The 2070-nt window shown below is 39.7% G+C and overlaps 1 protein-coding gene across 1 annotated transcript; it reads right to left on the bottom strand.

Moving 5' to 3' along the window:
• Positions 1-275: 275 nt before the first annotated feature.
• Positions 276-1729, bottom strand: LOC126732778 (mitogen-activated protein kinase kinase kinase 20-like). The gene has a single exon (XM_050435784.1). The coding sequence runs from the start codon at positions 1610-1612 to the stop codon at positions 536-538; it is 1077 nt and encodes a 358-aa protein (XP_050291741.1). The 5' UTR covers positions 1613-1729; the 3' UTR covers positions 276-535.
• Between the last annotated feature and the right edge of the window lie 341 nt (positions 1730-2070).

The following is a 2070-nucleotide window of genomic DNA, read 5'->3' as shown; positions in this document are numbered from 1 at the left end:
AGTTGACGATTTTGACTTACTGCGCTACTTGTGTATTTATTTTTTACTTTGCTTCCTATTGTAACATTGAATTTTTTTTTTTTTTAACTGTTAACTAATAAAGGATTTTGTTAATTTTTAACATGTTTTCTTAAGGAGACCCCAATAAAATACCAACCAAAACAGTAATTCAATCTCCTCCTTTATTTTCGGAAGAGGAGAGAAACTTTAAAATTGAGCGGCTGAGCCTGACATATTGAATTATTGAAGCAAATCTTGCAAAATCTCAAATGATATTGCAAAAGAAATTGACGAACTTTAATTCACTAAAATATAATTTCTTATATACAGAGTCAGCCACCTTGAGGGTGGCTTTGCCAATCAAAACTGTTCAATAATTCTTTCTATGTACTCCAAGTATTTACAATCAAAATATCAGAATCAACAAGATTAAATCAGAACCGTCAGATGTAATGAAAATTGAAAATCTTTGAAATTAGTATTTTTCCTCTGTTCTAGCTCTTCTCCTACTCTGCTAAAAATTGCCCAATTCCGGTCACCTCACTGTCACCCAACTCTCCGAAAAAGGCCAATCAGGTTCCTCATTGGTCACCAACTGCCGCAACCGATCTGCCGGAGAACATAACGGCGAATAAGCCGACGAACCATGCCTCGAATTCAATTCCCATTCAAAGAAATTACCGGAATCCGGTGACAATTCCGGTGAATCCAAAGATTGTAAGGAAACCCAATCTGGGAAATTGAAAGGACTTCTTGGTGATTCATCCAATGGAACAGTGTCATGATCATGATCATTATCAGAAATATCAGCCACAAAAGAATGTTTCAAAAGCATCTCGGCCGTCCATCTTTCTCTTGGATCCTTAACAAAACACTTGCCGAGAAAATCTTGACAGTCATCAGACAATTCTTTAGGGACTTGTGGCACTTCATCACCCTCCCCAATTCGAAGCAAAAGCTTCCAAATATTCACATGGGGTTCACAATTCCATGCCGGTTTAGCAGTCATCAACTCCAACACCGCACACCCAAAAGCCCAAATATCCGCCGGCGATTCGTACTCATTGTGATTAACTGATTCCGGCGACATGTACAAAGGAGTTCCTCTAAGCTCTGCTCTTTTTACTTCGTTACTCTGTTTTTGCTCTGCTTTTTTCGCAAGTCCAAAGTCGGCGATTTTGATTTTCCCATTGTCGAACACGAGGATATTCTGAAGCTTCAAGTCACAGTGAACAAACCCTTTAGCGTGAACATCACGAAGCCCTTTGAGCACCGACTTGGCGTAGCGTTGAACATCGAACTCCGGCAACGGGCCGCCACGGTTCTTGAGTTGATCAGATAAAGTGCCATTAGAAGCATATTCCAACAACAAGTTGTAATACTCCGTGCCGTTCTCGAAGCTGTGGTTGTCGCCGAGACACTGAATGATTTGTGGGCACTTCGCGAGTTGATCGAGCACTTGTTTCTCGTTCTCGAGCGTCGAGCAATTGAAAGACTCGCAAGATTTCACAACCATTACAGGAGAATCTTGAGAGCAACCATCTTTTGGTAGAGCCAAATTGACTGTAGCGAAACTGCCATGGCCGACTGGGTCTCCTCGAACCCACTCCATCGTTGAAAATATCTATCTGGGTTTTGAATCTTGTGGGGGTTTGAGAGCCTTTTGTTTTCTTGGTGAGAAAAACAGAGGTTGCAACTGAACTATGTGTTCTTAACTTGGGAAATAGGTTTGAGGTTAGTCCTTTTATATGTGGGATTAGCTTTTTTTTTTTTAGTGTTTTAAATATTTGCTTAATTTAATGTAAAGGGGTTTAATATTAAAGAATAGAGAGAGAATTAAGGCACGTGATAAGCAAGGATATTTTGGCAAATACGTCTTGATTTCCGATTTCCTAACGTGGTCCATTGAGATTTTTTTTTTTTACGGAAGCTCTCACGCGGATTGGATTGCGATAGTTTGGAAATTTGTGTGCAATGACTAAACTGCCCACAAAGTACGGAATTAGACATGGGCAAATCAAACTAGTTATTGACTTGTGTGTTTTCTTTCTTTTAGCTCTAGGGATTAGT

This window comes from Quercus robur, chromosome 6, assembly GCF_932294415.1.
Source record: "Quercus robur chromosome 6, dhQueRobu3.1, whole genome shotgun sequence".
NCBI lineage: Eukaryota > Viridiplantae > Streptophyta > Magnoliopsida > Fagales > Fagaceae > Quercus > Quercus robur.
This window is presented reverse-complemented; position numbering and strand designations above follow the sequence as displayed.